The following is a 16627-nucleotide window of genomic DNA, read 5'->3' as shown; positions in this document are numbered from 1 at the left end:
CACTGTAACTGATTTCCTTGCAGGGCTACAAGCGTCCCATGGAGGGAATGTACGGCCCCTCGGCCAAACGCCACGAGGGGGAGGTGTACAACATGCCTTACGGCAGTCAGCAGGCGGACATGTACAACCAGTACGGCAGCAGCTACTCGGGCCCGGAGCGGCGGCCCATGCAGAGCCAGTACCCGTACCCCTACAACCGCGAAAGGATGCAGGTGTCCGGGCAGACGCCCCCCCAGCCGCCCCAGCAACACGGCATGTCCCCCCAGATGATGAGTGGCCCCCTCTCCCAGTCCTCCTCCTCCAGCTCAGCCGAAGGGCCCCAACCCAACATGTGGCCCTCCAGGACTGACATGCCCTACCCCTACCCCAACAGACAAGGGCCAGGGGGCTCCTCCCAGGTCCCTCCCTACTCCTCCATGGGCAGGGGCGACGACATCCTAGCCCCCGAGCCGCGGCTGAACCCGGAGAGCCAGTGGCCGGGCCACGTCGGCCAGCGCCCATCGTCCTTCCTGCCCCCGTCGTCCAGCTCCCTGCCGGCCATGACCACGCGGCCGCCCCCCTCGTCCTACCAGACGCCCCCCACCATGCCCAACCACATCGCCCGGGCCCCCAGCCCAGCCTCCTTCCAGCGCTCCATGGAAGCGCGCATGTCCCCCAACAAAACGCCCTTCCTGCCCTCCATGAAGATGCAGAAGGTGGGGCCGCCCCTCTCGGGCTCGCAGGTCAGCGCCCCCCCAAGCCAGGCCCCTGCCCCCATGCGGAGAGATATCACCTTCCCGCCGGGGTCGGTAGAGGCCTCTCAGCCCCATCTCAAACCGAGGCGCAAGATTACCTCAAAGGACACTGGTAAGCAAATGCTCTCTTTGCGTTGCTCCTAGGATGCTGATAAGCTAAGCAGCCGAATATTTACAGATAGCTGGTCCCCTGGTCGCAGAAAATGACCACGGAGTTATGAAACCCTTGTGTCTAGTCAGGCTAGTGCTCAGTCTTTGTGTTATCACAGTATTGTACACAATGCAGTATTTTAGAAGCACAGGCTTGCCATGACATCATCCCCACAATCATGCCACCAATCTGGAAGGCTTGTGAACCAGCCTGTTGAAGTGTCAGATGAGCATTGGTTGTGTCTGTGGGTGACGAGCACCTTGCCTGACTTCAGACTGCCAGGATTAGCTCAAAGAGGCCGCGGGACACTGACACCCCCCCGTCCCCCCTGTGTCCTCTCGGCAGGAACCCCCGAGGCGTGGCGCATCATGATGTCTCTGAAGTCCGGCCTCCTGGCAGAGAGCACCTGGGCGCTGGACACCATCAACATCCTCCTGTACGACGACTGCACGGTGGCCTCCTTCAACCTCATACAGGTAAGAGGCTCCAGACGGAAAGAGTGCCAGGGCCATCGCGGACAGTGGCTAACAGTGTCTGATCGTCCAGCTAAGCTTGTGAATGGAGCTTTTAAAGTACACCAAGCACAACTCGTTGGCAGACAAACCCAGAAGACACGTAGAGTGATCAGGTGACAGGAAGCTGTGTGTTTTTTATACAGTCAGCTTCCCGTGATTTTGACGTCCAGTACTTGTATGTGCATTGTATGTAAGACAAGCATTCATTTATACCCTGTTTTCTTCTTTGCTAGCTTCCCGGATTCCTTGAGCTCATAGTGGAATACTTCAGAAGGTGCTTGATCGAAATCTTTGGCATCCTGAAGGAATATGAAGTTGGCTCAGATGGCCAGCGTTTTCTCCTTGAACCTGCCTCCTGTAAGGAAGAGGACCTCTCTTCCTCTGAAAATGACAGTGAGGTAGAGGAGGAGGAGGAGGAGGTGGTGGTGGAGCAGGAAGAGAAGGAGAAGGAGAAGGGGCCAGAGGAGGAGCCAGATCCGGGGCTGGGGGAAGTGCCCTGTGAGAAAGAGGAGAAGGACAAGGAGGAGAGCGAGAAGGTTCCAGAAGAGCTCGGCCCATCTCAGGCAGAGACGCCAATAAAGGAGGAGAGTGTCCCTATGGAGGAGAGCCAGACCCCTGCTGAGGAGAAGTCATCTGAAGAAGCCGAAGAGAAGCCGAAGCAAGCCAGCAGATTCGACAGGCTGCCCGTGAAGGTGGTGAAGAAGGAGGATGACTTTGTGGTGGACCACTCGGACCAGCTGGGGCAGGTCCAGCAGTTCCTCAGCGGGCTGCTGCACTGGCAGGTGGGCGGGGGCGACTCCACGGAGCACATCCAGACCCACTTTGAGAGCAAGATGGAGCTGCTGGCGCCGAGAAGCTTGGCGGGCCACCACGACGGCTCCTGCTCCGACCCAAAGAGGAGAGGCCAGGCCGACGCCAAGGAGAGCGCCACGGAGCAGCCGGTGGAGAACAGCATCATAGCGACCATCGACGACATGTTATGTGCCCGGCCAGGAGCTCTGGTGGAAGGAGAGCCTTTCCCAAACCACTCTGGGACCTTCCCCTTCCGGATCCATCACGCCAAGAACCATCGCAACATCAAGCTCTTGGAGGACGAGCCCAGGACTCTGGACGAGGCTCCCCTGTCCACCGTGGCCAGCTGGCAGGACTCGCTGACCAAGCGCTGCATCTGCGTGTCCAACATCATCCGTAGCCTGTCCTTCGTGCCGGGCAACGACACCGAGATGTCCAAGCACCCGGGGCTGGTCCTCCTCCTGGGCAAGCTGGTCCTCCTGCACCACGAGCACCCTGAGAGGAAGCGGGCGCCCCAGACCTACGAGAAGGAAGAGGAGCAGGACCGGGGCCTGGCCTGCAGCAAGGACGAGTGGTGGTGGGACTGCCTGTCCGTGCTGCGGGAGAACACCCTGGTCACGTTGGCCAACATCGCCGGCCAGCTGGACCTCTCCGTGTACCCCGAGAGCATCTGCCTGCCCATCCTTGACGGCCTCCTGCACTGGATGGTGTGCCCGTCGGCGGAGGCCCAGGACCCCTTCCCCACGGCCAGCCTGAACTCTGCCCTCACCCCCCAGAGGCTGGTGCTGGAGTCCCTGTGCAAACTGAGCATCCAGGACAACAACGTGGACCTCATCCTGGCCACCCCGCCCTTCAGCCGGCAGGAGAAGCTCTACGCCACCCTGCTGCGCTACGTGGGTGAGCGCAAGAACCAGGTGTACCGGGAAATGGCGGTGGCCATCCTGTCCAACCTGGCGCAGGGGGACACTCTGGCCGCGCGGGCCATCGCTGTGCAGAAGGGCAGCCTGGGGAACTTGATAAGCTTCCTGGAGGACGGGGTGACCATGGCCCAGTACCAGCAGAGCCAGCACAGCCTCCACCACGTCTCCCACCACACGCACATGGAGCCGCCCAGCGTCAACATGATGTGCCGGGCCGCCAAGGCTCTGCTGGCCATGGCCAAGGTGGAGGAGAACCGCTCGGAGTTCGTGCTGTTCGAGGGCCGCCTGCTCGACATCTCGATCTCCTCGGTGCTGAACTCTGCGGTGGCCGGCATCATCTGCGAAGTACTCTTTCAGATCGGCCACTTATGACAGGAGGGGCCGGCCTCGCGTGTGCGTCCCGGCGGAGAGACGCAGCAACACAAGCAAAACAAGAGGTCACATATAATTGGTGGTTTTATATTTTTATTTAAATAATAATAATAAAAAAATAATAAAAAAAAGTGGGTTCTTTTTTTTTAGGTCTTTTTTTTTTTTTTTTTGCTCCTCCATCCCCCATTCACTTTTTCCTTTTGGCATTTGGGGAAAATGATTTTAATACAGCTCTTTTTCATGTGTTTTTAAGTATTTTATTCCCCTTTTTTAATTTTGTTTGTCTGCCTGTTTTTTTTTTGTGTCTGTTTGTTTTAACCAAAGTTGATGCCTGATTTCTGGGGACGGTGTTGTATCTTTTCTCACTCTTTTTAAATGTTTCGGAGTTTTATAACTGTTCATACGGATTTGTTTGTTTTCGGGAAGCGGATTATTGGATTATTTAAATTGTGATGAATATTGTACAAAAACGTTCTCATGCCACTTGACGGGGGGAGAGAGGAATATCACTGATTTTACTGAAGAAGATGATCATCTGTATCCATCTCTGAAAGAATTGTGCAATAGGACTAAGTTTAAGTACATATGTGGGGGGGGAACCAAGGGATGTGGGTCATTTTTATACCATGCAATACATAAGATTGACCACCAGTGGGCAGTGTTGCATTAGCCTATCAGCAAAAACAAACGAAACAAAACAAATATATAAATCTTGACTTTCTATTTTTTGTTAAACGGTGAAAATAAAATCTGACTTGCTTCCTTGTTAGTCCTGTCATCGCCACAGCCTGATTAACCTTCCACAAAAGAACAGTTTCTTTAATACTTGTTTTATTTTCTATTTTGCCTGTTTGGGCTGATATGTATATAGAAGTTGTACATTGAACATACCCTCAATTTTTATTTCTTTGTATTTTCGGTTAGAACGTTACTTTCTCTCTCAAAGGTGTGGTAACTACAAAAGTGATGGTAGTTTTTAATTATTATTATTTTGATTAATGTTATTATTATTATGTTATTATTATTACAAATCATTTGTTATTTGGGTCATATCTTCTACTGAGGGTAATGTAAAAGTTCCTGTATGTAAAAAGTCATGCTCTGTTCTGTGGAGAACAGCCAATCACAATAATTGCTTCATTAACCAGAGGGGGAAGTGATTAGATTCAGGTGGTTACTAGTAATGGTTACAAACGAATGAAGAAGAACAGATTTCAAAGATTTTTTTTTTTCCAGTGATGCAAATCATATTTGTATTTCAGATAATGTAGTTTAAAAAAGAAAAAGAAAACATAAAAAACAACAGACTTGATGTAAATTCCTTTTTTTTTCTCTGGCTCAATGAATATCATTTATTCAGTATAAAATCTTTATACTATATGTTCCACATGTTAAGAATAAATGTACATTAAATCTTGTTAAGCACTGTGATGGGTGTTCTTGAATGCTTTGTCAGTAGTGTTGTCCACTGGGTGTGAAGAGGACAGTCTCTATTACTCAGTTTCTTAGCAGACACCCTTAGCCAGGGTGACTTACAATTGTTACAATATATCACAATATTTTTGACATTTTACCCATTTATACAGCTGGGCATTTACTGGAGCAATCTAGGTACAGTGCCTTGCTCAAGGGTACGACAGCAGTGCTCCCACCTGGGACTGAACCCACACTACTGCTCTACTCACTGATCTGATCACATGTTCAGGGCAGTGTGAATCCAGATACCCACGATTCTTTGTGTAAACAAAGTACTTCCCGTCTTCAGTCCTAAATGCGTCTTTGTTGTCGTCGTCTTTAAGGAATACTTGATTCAAATTGCATCGCTATTGCTATTGCTTACCCACATTGTGTAGGTGAGGACAATGACAGAATCAAAAACCTTTTCCTTGAGAGAATGCTTTATTCACACTTACATCAATGCTTAGAAAGTGATCGTCTTAAATAAAGAACTACAAATCAAAGGCATTTGAGACATTCCAATTGTTCAAATTCTTATTTTGCTGCATAATCAAATATTTTTTGTATTTAGTTCTTTAGAAGTTTGATCACAATTTCAGATGCATTTGAAAACTGCAACCATTTCAAATGTTTCTTCCCAAGTGGTACTAAAGTGAATGTAAATTAAACATTTTTCTTATTTAAGAAATAAGAAGGATGAGATTTAAGCTTAAAATGTCTCGCCTATACAAATAATATAAACACAATTTCAGATTCTTAATCCAGCCACTTGAAGGCTTTTTTTAGTTCCCCATGCTTGAAAAAGAAATAAACAACGGGCTGCGCTCGGGCAAAAAGGCACGTGGTGTTTCTAATGTGAACATCACACAGCTGTGACCAGAAGAGGTCATGCACAATCATTGTCCTCATTATTTAACACAAAACGCCCTTTAATGCCAAGGATAATATTGAAAGCAAGTGTGATTCAGGTCAGGTCAAGGAAGTGTGAACGGACTTGTTACAAGACGAGCTCATCGGAAAGCGCTAAGAACATCCTCCTGCCCGCCTCGCAGTAAATAAGTCAAAGCTATGACTTGGCAGAGGATTGTGTTCAGTGGCGTGGAAGGTGAGCCGTGTGAAAATCAGTGGCGGTTCTGAGGAGGGTGAAATGCTGAAATGGTGTAGAAACGCCAGTGGTGAAAATTCCCCGGGAATCACCCTATGGGGGCAGATGGGCAGAACGAACCATTCATGAGGTCCTAGAAGTGAACAAGATTTGAGCAAGGATTCCAAACTTTTTTGCACCGACAGACTCCCCAGATCCTCAAGTGTTACCTGTGGACCCCTGCCACGTTTATATCATTTAATTTCTTGAGGTTCCACTATAAATTAGAGTAAAATAATGATAATGAACTGTTTTTACCAGAACACCTGCTTAATTATACTCTTGCCAGTCTTTACAAGATTGATGACTTATGTGTGAGCTATACAAGCAGCTGGATTTGGGCTCTCCAGGACCAGGGCTGGACACCTCGTCTGCAAAGGAACTGAAACCAATATTTTGAGGGTGACTGAGCTCGTCTAGCCTCTACACTTTCAGATGGCTCTTGGATTGAGGGAAAAACTGCATGTTGCACATTAGAATCAGAAGAAAACGGAATATGATGTTAAAAAGTGAACAACTGCTGACAAGTCGCGTGGAATTTTAAAACATGATTTAGGCGGAAGCTGTGGGAGATTTTCAACCCACATGGCACCTATTACCGCAGCGCAGACTCCCACGGCCTGGGGGGGGGGTTTGCACAGGCGGTGCTCGTCGTGAGGATGAGTCAGTACGGCTGAAAAGGCGGCCTGCGCGTGGAGCTGCCAGCAGGGACTGGCAGGGAGAGGCGGCTGCCTCCTCGCGCTGTGTGGGCACTGTAAATCCGGGCTATTTTTAGGCTGGCAAACTGAACTGGCTCTTTGAGCGAATCAGAAATGCATAGGAAACGGGTCTGACGTCAGAATGGGTTTGAGGTGCCCTGGGAACAGTTTGCAAGGATTCTAACCCTCTGACCGGGGCATTTCTGTCTGGTTTAGGTGAGTACGCTTCAAAATAGAGGTAGTTTTTACAAAAAGGCAAAGTCCCAAATGGTTTTATAACAGGATGGCATCCCAGTGCGTTAGATCCCTGTCTCTCCGTCTACAGCGGCGACAGAGAGCAATGCAGCCCACTGTTAGGATCCCTCCCCACCACACCACAGCCAAGCAAAGTGTCGATTACTGACATCCGAGTTCCACAACGGTAAGGACAGGGGCGTCCCATAGCCCTGACCCTGAGGAACACACATTCTACTGAAATGAATACCTTAGTATAAATGATGATGTTTTATCTTCATCCCAGACAGCTTTATAATCACTAACACAGTGTTTTACATACACACTGTAGTACAAGGGTACCAACACGGCAGTAAGAATCAGTGACTCAAACTGAGGCTCGAGACGATCAAAGGGTCTCGAGTTGTAATCTGAACAGATGTGTCCAATACACAAAGAAATGACAACTAAATTGGGGAGGGTGTATGAATTCCCTATTGCATTGCACAGTTTTGCTTTTTTCTTTTCCTTACCCAGTATGTTCCATTACAATGGTCATTTTATTTCAATGCAAACAGGCTGCAAAAGAACAAAACCTTGGGCTCCCAAGTTCTTCATCTCGTCAAAGCATACAAACCAGAGATGCTCAGGTCAGGTGTTACCCATGCAGTGTAAGTGTACTGTGGCAGTTCTGGGATCTGAGGGGGTGGACGCAGCTGGGAGGACAGTCCACCCCAGCTGGTTTGCGTGTTGCCTGCAGGTCTGCTTGTGGGGCTCAGTGGGGTCTGTGACTGTCAGTGCTGTGGAGTGAGAACTCAGTGGGTCTTGCGCCACACTGTGAGAAGAGGCCTCTGGCTGGGCAGCTTTAGGACAGGAGTAGGCTTTGACTGTGGGTCGGTGCAGAGAACCGTGGCCAGTCAGACTATAACTTTCTACTCACACTTGAGGCATGTACAACAGTGACATATCTATGTGTGGTACTATATAAAGCATTTTTTGGTTTTATACAGCAAATATACTCGGTAACGATATTTATATATATTTTGATGAAGCTGTTTATACAGGAAAATTTAATTAGAAAATGCAGATCCTTGCAAATGACCATTGCGCGGTTCCGCCATGTTGTTAACCGAAACTATCAGAGCTTTGCCAACTGTAGTAAATACAGTTTTAAACAATATAAATCTATGCACTATAATTTTAGAAGAGGTACAGTGGGAATTTTGCCACAAACCCCTGACCTACATTGCCTGGATGTTTTTCAGAGTCTGGACTATATTTATATAACTAACAACAACATATGACGGCAGCCTGGAAACAAATGGCCATTTTAAACCAGTTCACCTGCTTTCAAGAGCAATTCTTATAGAAATGGTTGCCTAACCAATTGTTGTAGTCTGGAGTCATATAATAATGTTTGGGGGGGGGGGGGGGAGTAAAATGACCCTGCCATTCAAAGTAGTTACTAAATGATACAGTGCAAAACAGGCATTTCCTTTGCAGTCTTAATACTCCTTCAAGCATCATTGGTCTTGATTTTTTTCTTTTATTTTCCAAAACAAATGCAGCAAATCCCCAGTTTCCACTAGATTTACATAAACACAAACACAGACAGAACGGCAGTAAACATAGCGGAACCAATGGTGCTTCGCAGCAAATACCACCACACTTCAGCCCTGGGTTTTCGTCCTGGGTCTCTGCACATCCTGCTCTCTGATGGTTTGTCTGAATGGTTGTTGGATGAGGCGGAGAAAGCTGTGCCAGCATGCAGGCCTGCCAGTGAGGAAGAGCAGCACTCAGTGACATCTCGCCTTCTTTTGAGTAGCTGAACGGAGTAGCACTGACAGACACAGGAAGGTTCCAACTTCTCTGCTTTTGCCGTTGTGGGCTGGTTATTGGAAAATTGGACTCTGTGAAATTGAACTGAACTGACTTTGACATTCCAGACGTGCAGTTGGTTTATAGTAGTAAGAGAAAAGGCACACAGCACTGATCAAATGCATGGTGCTGTTTAGCAGATTAGTGTTTGCCTTCAGAAAACAGGTCAGCAAAAATACGACATTGTTTAATCCAGCTTTGTATTCCACTGGGAAACGGAAGCATTGAATTCTCCACGACAACAAAGACCCCCAACATAGTTCCAAGAAGTGATGAACCATTGTTGTTTTGTCTGTATTTACCTGCTATTGAGCATCATCTACAGTGAGTTTGCAAAAGCTGCTGATTTCTTCAACAAATGAATGCATGTTTATTTTCACTCACTATTCGTAGGTAGCATGAACAGTCATATTCAAGAGAGCACAAAATCTCCCCCATACCACACAAACGGCTCTTCAATGCAAACTAATTCAGATGTCTATGAACATCACAGATAAAATTATATTTGAACATGGTAATCAATAAATACAATCAAGTGTTATTTACAAACGTATTCTAAAATGGTCACCCCAAACCCTCACACACATAAGGACATAAGGACAGTCTGCAGTCGAACATGAAAAGTAAAAGATCGAATCCTTCAAATCAGATTATCTTTGCATACTCACGGACGCACCTGTCTTCAACACAAGTCTCAACGGATACACAAGTATATTTTTAAGCAATTCTTATCAGCTCTAAAAACTGACCACGTCTCACTGACTGACAACTTGACTTGTCAACATATTTTCAGTTGACAGCTGAGTTTCCAGAATAGACTATTGCTCATTTTCAGCATTTCAGCTGCCAATGTTCCACATGCCAGCATGCTTTCAGCCAATTAAACTGCATTTGTGTTGAATAGGAATATAGGAAGTCTTACATATTGACCAGTTGCCTAAAATAACCGTCCATTTTGCCATGCGAGTGTAGTACATTCAGCAACAGCAAGCCAGTCAATTGTGCCAGTTAGAATTGACTTTTTAAATCTGTGCATCTCTGGCCGTAAGAGTAATTTAAATGTTAAACCCAGCGTTTTTCCCCCCAGAGTAAACATCATGTTGAAATTATGTCCGTTAGTGTGTGGTCAGTGGGAACTACAGCTTGTGGTTTGATGGCTTACCTGACATCTGAAATAGTCAAATACAGACTTCTCTTCAGCAGACAGCATTTTAAAAGTCCACGCTATTCCCTTGACAGATTCAATTCCGTGACTCGAGTGGGCCCGCCTCCCGAAAAAATAACCACTTAAATCGTTGGCCGAACAGTGACATTGCTGACAGGTTAAAGAGGCCTGTCAAGTCTCAACCAGCCAGCAATGTGGAAATTGAGCTCCAGACATTTGAAGGCATTTATAGTTGTTCATGATGTCCTAAAATAAAATTTTAAAAAAACCCGGGCTGAAGGTCAGCATCAGAGGAATGTCACAAGCTGTTACTTCGACTTGAAGAGACTCTCCCAGTCGAACGGTTCAGCTTTTGCTTGGGTTTCCTCGTTCCTCGGGACAGCTGGGATGATCGACTGCATCTTTTCCCGAAACTCTCTTAACTGCGAGATAAAAAGGCAGCTTTATTAAAAACAACTAGTTCACAGAAACTGTAGATCTCTTAAAATCATCACCTGAATTAGACTTGGGGAAACGGTTTTAACCGGTTCAGTCAAGTGAACGAGTGGGTCAATCTACCAAAAGGGTGTTCAGGTGGAATGAAAAACAAGCACTCGAAGACTGGATTTAAACAGCCCTGTCCTCCAGTGTGTGTTGCTATGGCCTCTCGTCTGCTCTCTGCTCAGGCATAATTAAAGATCCAATACCCAAATGACTTCTGACAAGGTCTCTTTCAGACGACGGGGGAAGTGTGCTGGAGAACAGCTCAGTGCCTGCCAGCGCCCTGCCGCCCGTCTGCAAATAAGTCTGTCTGCCACCGTGGGCGACTGACAGAACCCCACACTTCCCGAGCGCTGGACAAGTCTCGGCTTGTTAAAAGAGATAGTTCTGTGTGTGATAAAATAACACCCAGAAGCCATTCAAAAGACAGATCTAAGAAATCTGAAACGCAAATCCAAAAAACGAAAGTGTCCACTGAACTTTCTCCTTTTAGCGTGAAGATTATAGATGCTGAAGCAGGTTTGTCTAGATCACAGAGATACCCCCCCGCCCAACACACGCACACAAAATAATGATCTGTGTAATTTTACAGTCAGTTAATCAGCTGAGTCATACCCTGGTGCATTTCACCTGTTCTATTCTTAACCATAAGAGTGACTATTTTTCCTTTCTTCACTATGTATCTGTGGTAGCCTCTGTTTAACCACTGATAGTCAACTATGTTTTTTGCCACACCCTTTTTGTTTTATAAGGCACAACTAATGAGTGCATTTATTTTAATAAACTAGTATTTGAATTAATATATAATCTTGTTTCTCATTTCATTGTCCACCACTGGGTGCATTTTCTCCTGTGATCTAGTGATCTAAAAGCATTATGTATAGGAGCCAATTCAAAAAGAAAATGAAAACGCACACAAAAATTCTTGCAGAACATACAAAGAAATCCAATATATTAGAACCTTACTTATTATCCAAGCAAATAATGTGAGGTACTAATACAAATAATATCTGAGGTGAACACTTTTATCAGCCTGGATTATTTCACAAAACAGACAGATTTGGAATCATATGAGATATACACTCACCTAAAGGATTATTAGGAACACCATACTAATACTGTGTTTGACCCCCTTTCACCTTCAGAACTGCCTTAATTCTACGTGGCATTGATTCAACAAGGTGCTGAAAGCATTCTTTAGAAATGTTGGCCCATATTGATAGGATAGCATCTTGCAGTTGATGGAGATTTGTGGGATGCACATCCAGGGCACGAAGCTCCCGTTCCACCACATCCCAAAGATGCTCTATTGGGTTGAGATCTGGTGACTGTGGGGGCCAGTTTAGTACAGTGAACTCATTGTCATGTTCAAGAAACCAATTTGAAATGATTCGACCTTTGTGACATGGTGCATTATCCTGCTGGAAGTAGCCATCAGAGGATGGGTACATGGTGGTCATAAAGGGATGGACATGGTCAGAAACAATGCTCAGGTAGGCCGTGGCATTTAAACGATGCCCAATTGGCACGAAGGGGCCTAAAGTGTGCCAAGAAAACATCCCCCACACCATTACACCACCACCACCAGCCTGCACAGTGGTAACAAGGCATGATGGATCCATGTTCTCATTCTGTTTACGCCAAATTCTGACTCTACCATCTGAATGTCTCAACAGAAATCGAGACTCATCAGACCAGGCAACATTTTTCCAGTCTTCAACTGTCCAATTTTGGTGAGCTTGTGCAAATTGTAGCCTCTTTTTCCTATTTGTAGTGGAGATGAGTGGTACCCGGTGGGGTCTTCTGCTGTTGTAGCCCATCCGCCTCAAGGTTGTACGTGTTGTGGCTTCACAAATGCTTTGCTGCATACCTCGGTTGTAACGAGTGGTTATTTCAGGCAAAGTTGCTCTTCTATCAGCTTGAATCAGTCGGCCCATTCTCCTCTGACCTCTAGCATCAACAAGGCATTTTCGCCCACAGGACTGCCGCATACTGGATGTTTTTCCCTTTTCACACCATTCTTTGTAAACCCTAGAAATGGTTGTGCGTGAAAATCCCAGTAACTGAGCAGATTGTGAAATACTCAGACCGGCCCGTCTGGCACCAACAACCATGCCACGCTCAAAATTGCTTAAATCACCTTTCTTTCCCATTGAGACATTCAGTTTGGAGTTCAGGAGATTGTCTTGACCAGGACCACACCCCTAAATGCATTGAAGCAACTGCCATGTGATTGGTTGGTTAGATAAGTGCATTAATGAGAAATTGAACAGGTGTTCCTAATAATCCTTTAGGTGAGTGTATATATATATATATACATATATATATATACATATATATATATACATATATATATATATACATATATGTATATATATATATATACACACGACTGCTCAGATAAAACCCTTATTTTGTCCTGTACTTCAAAAATATACTGACTTCTATTTGGGATTCCCTTGGCGAGGTGTACACAGAGTTTTTAGGTTAGCGCTTCAGGCAGAGTACTGACAACAAAAATTTGCCTTCTCTGGGGATCCTACCAGTATTACTAACATGACAAGAACACGTCACTGAGCCAATCATTACCACTGCGGTGGCTGTGGAGCAACGAGACGATACAGGCATGAAGAGAAAACTTTCCATGACATAAAATGAACAAAGGAAGAGTTGTAAGTTCCAAATTTAAACCTGTCGGAAGTATTTAAGCCAGCGCTACAAGATGACTCATTAACTTGATGAGTTATAGTAAGTGACTTACACTGTGAACTCCCATAGCCTTCCAAATGGCGAAACTGAGGAGGCCAACCCCACACCAGGCATACAGAGATCCCCAGCCCAGCGCCCTCAAAGCCAGAGACGACCCACTCTCCGGCACGGCCGCAGTGGCCATCACTCCCTGCAGCACAGAATGGAAAGCAAAGGATTAGCCTTTCTGCATTCACATCGCTAGGCACTTCAGCAGCCAGTCCAGGGATCTGCAATTCTGGGCCCAGAGAGCTAGAGGCAAGGTCTGAATAACTGTATGGTATATAACTTTTATAGATATTTGTACATTTAGAATAGGATTGTGTTTTGTTTTTGAATGTGGGTGGGCTTTGCTGAAAGCATCAGATAATATTAATAAGCTATTATCATAATGCTTTATTAGCAGGTGTTACTTTCTAGGTTTGACCTCACTGAGTATTTAAATCAGTTGGTTCTCTAAACTACCCTGCTGTTTTTTGTTGCAGCTGAGCTCTCAATTACTTAATTCGACACTTAATTGAAGTAATAATTTGCTTACATTTGACTTTTGTTAATTGTGCAAAAGTTGGTATCTTAATAAGATAAGTTCCTCATACAATTTTAATCAACTTAAAACCCGTACTGTTTCAAATAATTAAAAGGCTCTGAATTGGGAATTTATTAGTTAAATAAGTAATTGAGAGCTCAGGTGGAACAAAAAACAGCAGGGTAGGGGGTCCTCCAGGACTAGGGTTGAGAACCACTGATCTAAAACTGCCTATAAACCTGCAGAGTTGAAATTCCATGAAAGTTCGGTTTATTAAACCTGTGTTGTTTCTGCTTTATCTGCTATTCTATTTGAAGACTTTTAATATGCATGTATATATATATATTTTAGGTTTCATAATAAAGAAAGACTAAAGATCTTTGTATTCTATTGTCAAGTATTTGTGATTTATTCTGGGGAGTTAATCATAAACACTGCAATTTAAACGTCACATCAAAGCAAAACCTAGAACACTAGGAACAGTTATACAATGTTTGAACATTTGAGTACTGCTTTTTGGATTATAAAGGGCATTCTCTCACACCAAAGTTACAATTTTGAATTAAAATAACTTGCACTTGCTGTAAAAAAAAAAATACATGCATTACAAACTTCTCACTTCAGTACATGGGATACCCTTATCCGGCACGTACATTAAATGCCTGGGAGCACATGTGTGTACATTGTGTCCTCTCTGCATGAAAACACATCTCACTCTCAAGCTTGCCATAGGGGGTTGGGGGAAGCAGGGCAGTGGTGCTTTTTTGTGGTCTTTGGAAACTCACAGAGCAGTACTAAAAATGTGCGCAGACATTCCACAATGCAAAAACAACTCTTTCTTCTTCTTCTTTTTAATATTCTACAAATACATACTTGTGGCCCCCAAGCCTTAATACAATCAACTGGAAGGCCTTGTCAATTCTTATTTGACAGTCCACTCCAGTGCTATTAATAATAAAATATATTGCAATCACATGCACTGGCCACACAATGACACTATTTGCTGTTCAGTTTTGTGTTCCAAGCTCTTGGTCATATGAGCTCTGAGGAAGTTATCCAGCCTGACCAAAGTGTGAGATGGTATAAGTAGAGGACAACATTTATGAGTCAGGAACAAATTAGTTCCAGGAAAGAGAAAAGGACTTCATTGTCTGTTTTACAGCTTCTGGTTTCCTATATATCATGGGTCACTTAGTTAAATGGCCCAAACAGGAGTATTGCAAATCATATTTTACCATATTAAAAGCATATTGTCTCAAAAATGTCTATTTATGAAGATGGCCCTCAAGACACAAAGAGCAAACCATGTTGTGTTTAGATTACTTCTCAAAAATAGTAGGCTAACAATTTGAGGATCTACGCAAGACATTACTTCTGATTTAATTATGAACAATATTTGTAAAAATAAACATGCCTTTTCACAGCTGTAAACATATAAGAAAGTGAGGTGAAAAAAACTGGTACAGACTGAAAAAGACATGCCTGTAATTTCAAAGTATTTTATACCATGTATTTAGTTATGCATCCTACTCCAGATTGACTCCACGGACATAATAAATGTATTTCTGTACCATCTGAAATTCAAAACTGAAAATCAAAAATCTTCTGGATCGTCGGGTCTACCCTTAAATAAATTACACATTTATAAGTCCACAGTTACCCTTTTTAATACCATACGTTCTACACTATAAAGGAAACTGATCAGAAAAGAAATCCTGATGCACCTTCAAGGAAATTAAACAATAATATATATCTATAACTTCCAACCATGATCAATGCTAACAGAAACACAACATATTGGACCAAATGTGTACTGTTCTTCTTCAGACAGAAAATACTTCTATTAAAGATGTGTTACTGCATCACCACCTCGGTTACCAGATATTAACAACTACAGGAGGGAGAAGACCTGATGAACAGTGGATAGGGACTGCAGCTGCAGTATTAGTATACACAGGACGTAAGGGGTTCACAAGATGCATAGCTCTGTCTTTCAACTGTTTTGTGTATAGTGAAGAAAACACCACAGAGGTCGTGCAGCTGTACATTTACCTTGCTGAACCAGTTAGGACTTCTCTTCTTGGCCACTGCCAGCGTCGTACCAAACCCGGCCACCATCCCCGCCGTGGCCACGGTGCCAAGGAAGAGGCAGCCTGATTCACAGGGATTAGGAAATGATCAGACATGTGCACAGGCATCAAACACCACACACTCTGGCATCTATAGCCTCAAATTACATTTATAATTATTATTACTTCACAGGGTGTAGTAGTATTATTGTTGTTATTATTAGTCGTGGGAGTAATATAAATATTAACTTACTATGGAGCAAAAAAAATACGATGTACTAGGTGTTTTAAGTCTAGTCAATCTCAGACGCTACAAACAGCATTTACGGTTGAGTGGGAACATAAATAATGTTACGAGAAAGACTTTAGGAAACACTAGCCTTTGACCGTGGACAGTTTATCTCCGTTTTCACCCGGGGCTGCAGCGGATTCGGGCTCCACCGCGTCCAACATTGCGCCGCCGTGCCGCTCGAGTGTCACACGCACAGCTGTCCGACCGCACACGCCCCGCAGTGACCACGCACGTCCCGCATTTAAAGGTGACTTTTCGTTCCTATGTTTATCTCTATTTTATAAATCCGATATATACCTTTTGTAGAACTAAGAAAGTATACAATTGTGTATGTTTTGGGGATGTGCGCATTCCGAAACGGTATCAATGAGTGTGTACTTGTTTGTTTCTACACGGACAATATATGGAGCAGACAGGAAAAAGGAAGAACAACTAGCAGTGTGGTTTACGGGTTTACGGTGATGTTAAACAT

The 16627-nt window shown here is 44.7% G+C and overlaps 2 protein-coding genes across 8 annotated transcripts in view; one reads left to right on the top strand and one right to left on the bottom strand.

The window, feature by feature from the left end:
• The window catches only part of arid1b (AT-rich interactive domain 1B), a 180955-nt gene extending 176040 nt beyond the window's left edge, over positions 1-4915 (top strand). For all 7 annotated transcript variants that reach the window (XM_066718720.1, XM_066718555.1, XM_066718637.1 and 4 more), the window contains 3 exons: positions 24-846; positions 1231-1361; positions 1634-4915. In XM_066718720.1, coding sequence (XP_066574817.1) covers positions 24-846; positions 1231-1361; positions 1634-3484 — 2805 coding nt within the window. In that variant the 3' untranslated portion in view covers positions 3485-4915. The remainder of the gene's footprint in view (positions 1-23; positions 847-1230; positions 1362-1633) is intronic.
• Positions 4916-8523: 3608 nt separating this feature from the next.
• Positions 8524-16504, bottom strand: tmem242 (transmembrane protein 242). Its single transcript, XM_066719089.1, has 4 exons — positions 16244-16504; positions 15847-15947; positions 13282-13419; positions 8524-10462 (listed from the first exon to the last, which is right to left on the bottom strand). The coding sequence occupies exons 1-4, from the start codon at positions 16314-16316 to the stop codon at positions 10349-10351; spliced, it is 426 nt and encodes a 141-aa protein (XP_066575186.1). The 5' UTR covers positions 16317-16504; the 3' UTR covers positions 8524-10348.
• Between the last annotated feature and the right edge of the window lie 123 nt (positions 16505-16627).

The sequence above is a fragment of the Amia ocellicauda genome, chromosome 1 (genome assembly GCF_036373705.1).
Source record: "Amia ocellicauda isolate fAmiCal2 chromosome 1, fAmiCal2.hap1, whole genome shotgun sequence".
Lineage (NCBI taxonomy): Eukaryota > Metazoa > Chordata > Actinopteri > Amiiformes > Amiidae > Amia > Amia ocellicauda.
This window is presented reverse-complemented; position numbering and strand designations above follow the sequence as displayed.

Bases quoted from the DNA above. Each gene is read 5' to 3' on its own strand.
- tmem242 (XM_066719089.1), bottom strand. From the start codon at position 16,316: ATGTTGGACGCGGTGGAGCCCGAATCCGCTGCAGCCCCGGGTGAAAAC. The intron at 15,948-16,243 runs GCTAGTGTTTCC...CCTGTGAATCAG, and splicing joins TAAACTGTCCACGGTCAAAG to GCTGCCTCTTCCTTGGCACC. The intron at 10,463-13,281 runs GTAAGTCACTTA...TTTATCTCGCAG, and splicing joins AGGCTATGGGAGTTCACAGT to TTAAGAGAGTTTCGGGAAAA.